The sequence below is a fragment of the Trachemys scripta genome, chromosome 5, assembly GCF_013100865.1.
Source record: "Trachemys scripta elegans isolate TJP31775 chromosome 5, CAS_Tse_1.0, whole genome shotgun sequence".
NCBI lineage: Eukaryota > Metazoa > Chordata > Testudines > Emydidae > Trachemys > Trachemys scripta.
In genome coordinates, this window is record NC_048302.1 from 139531187 (window position 1) to 139533258 (window position 2072).

A 2072-nucleotide genomic window follows, 5' to 3' on the forward strand; every position below is an offset into this window, starting at 1 on the left:
CGAGCGGCGGTAGCTTTGTCAGTGGGAGAGTGTCTCCTGCCGACGTCGTGCTGTCCACACGGTGCTTCTGGCGGTGAAACGTAGGTCACTGAAGGGTGTGTTTTTCACACCCCAAGCAACATAAGTTATACCAACAAAAGTGCTAGTGTCGATATAGCCTTAGTCAGCTCTGTGATCACACAGTGGGGAGAGGGAGGGTCATGTGGTGTCCGGGCCCCGCACCACTAGAGAGAAACACCTAACCCTCCCCTCTGTCATCTCTGCTGGGCTTTGGCACTCCTGCCCCTGCTTAGCAGGCACCCTTCAGCTGAGGGGAACCCCTCAATCAGGGCCTGCCAAGTACAGTGCTGCTGCCCGAGTCACACAACAAGGATAACGATCCTTTAGTGCCCTGTCTCCGATAACAAAGTGACGTGCAACCCAACCCCACCATTTGGCAAAGCGGCCCCATGAGACTGTGCACCTAGGCAGAGCGGGTGTGTTGGCTCCTGACGTCCTCTTCCCCAGCCCATCACTAGACGTCAGGGGAAGCTCATGCTGACCCTGCTGACATTAAAATGAAAGTCTTAATCGAGACTTTATATTTCAAAAGCTTTGATTATTTTTGCTTCTTTTGTGTATCTTTCATTAAAGGTTAAAAGGCTGTTTAATGGCGTGTTTGCCATGGACTAAGCAGTTTGAGGCCGGTGTAGCCTGAACCCCAAACCTTGTTTAACGTTGTTTAATGCTGGACAGTGCCAGGGCCATGTGAACACCTTTGACACTATGGGCCCCTTTATTCCTCTGCATTAATACAGCACCCCCCATTTACCCTTGTGCACAGGCGCTCACAGAACAATCCCTACAACAACTTAAGCTCACAAGTGATTCTTATTACCTTAGGCCAGAGGGCAGGGGATTGGCTGGCCCAGGGGGTGGGAATGGGCCCTGGGCCCTTTCCTCCTCAGGGGGTGCCAGCCCCTGGCTGGTTGAGCAGGGCAGGGAATGGGGGTTTCAGAATCACAGAATCCGTGGGACCCCGGGACCAGAGCCCAGCTCCCGCTCCCCGTGCCGGGCTGGCTCCGCGGGGCTCCCGCTCCCTGTGCCGGGCTGGCTCCGTGGGGCTCCCGCTCCCTGTGCCGGGCTGGCTCCGTGGGGTTCCCGCTCCCTGTGCTGGGCTGGCTCTGTGGGGCTCCCGCTCCCTGTGCTGGGCTGGCTCTGTTGGCCTAGTGGGGAAAGGCCCCAGTGTGAGCCCCTAGGTGCCCTGTTGCACTCGATGCAGGAGCAGGCTGCTCCGTTGGCACTTGGGGCTGGGGGCGTCTCTCGCTGGTGTCCCGCAGCCCTTGGGTCTCTGCATCGGGCGCACTCGGATCTGGCTGGGGAGAAGGGGCCGGTTGCAGGCTCTGTGCAGAGCCCAGCTTTGCTTAGAGGAAGTGGCCCAGGAAGGTTTGCACAAGCCGGTGAGACACACGTGACCCTGGCAGCTCAGCGGGAGGAACTGGCTGCCACACCGCGCGGGGACGGTCGCATCGCTGGGCTGGGCTGGGCTGGGCTGGCTGCAATGGCCCCCTGGCTGCCCACCAAGAAGGAGAAGTATGGAGTTGGTGAGTGGTGCTCCCTGGGCTGCAGCCTGGGCCACCTGGGGTGGGGGTGACCGGCCCACTGGGCCACCACAGAGCCTGTCAGAGCTGAGCAGGGCAGGGATGCCCAGCTGCAGGGTGGGGCTGCAGATTTTATTGCTATGAGCCCTGTCTGGGCAGGTCTGGACTGCAGGCCCTGTGAGCCGGGCACAGGGCCCACGTTCAGAGAGCTCAGCCCCTGGGCCCAGGTACCGGCGCTGGGTGGGGCTTGGGGGGCTGGCTGATGGCTGATCTGGGGGGGGGCTGAGCGGTGTCTGGGTGGGGGTGCCGAGCAGTGTCTGGATTCCCCCAAAGGACTGCGGGGAGGCTGAGCAACATCAGGGCTGGGAGTCTGAGCGGTGTCAGGACTGGGGGCAGGGGCTGAGCGGTGTCTGATCTAGGTGTGGCTGGGGACTGGGGGGCAGAGTGGTGTCAGGGCTGGGGGGGCTGAGCAGTGTTTGGGGGGCTGAGCGG

The 2072-nt window shown here is 61.1% G+C and overlaps 1 protein-coding gene across 1 annotated transcript in view; it reads left to right on the forward strand.

The window, feature by feature from the left end:
- Positions 1–1485: 1485 nt before the first annotated feature.
- Positions 1486–2072, forward strand: part of LOC117878454 (dedicator of cytokinesis protein 2-like) — a gene marked incomplete in the record, with an annotated part of 325642 nt that continues 325055 nt past the window's right edge. The window contains 1 exon segment of the mRNA XM_034772650.1: positions 1486–1583. Within this exon segment, the coding sequence (XP_034628541.1) occupies positions 1541–1583 (43 nt within the window).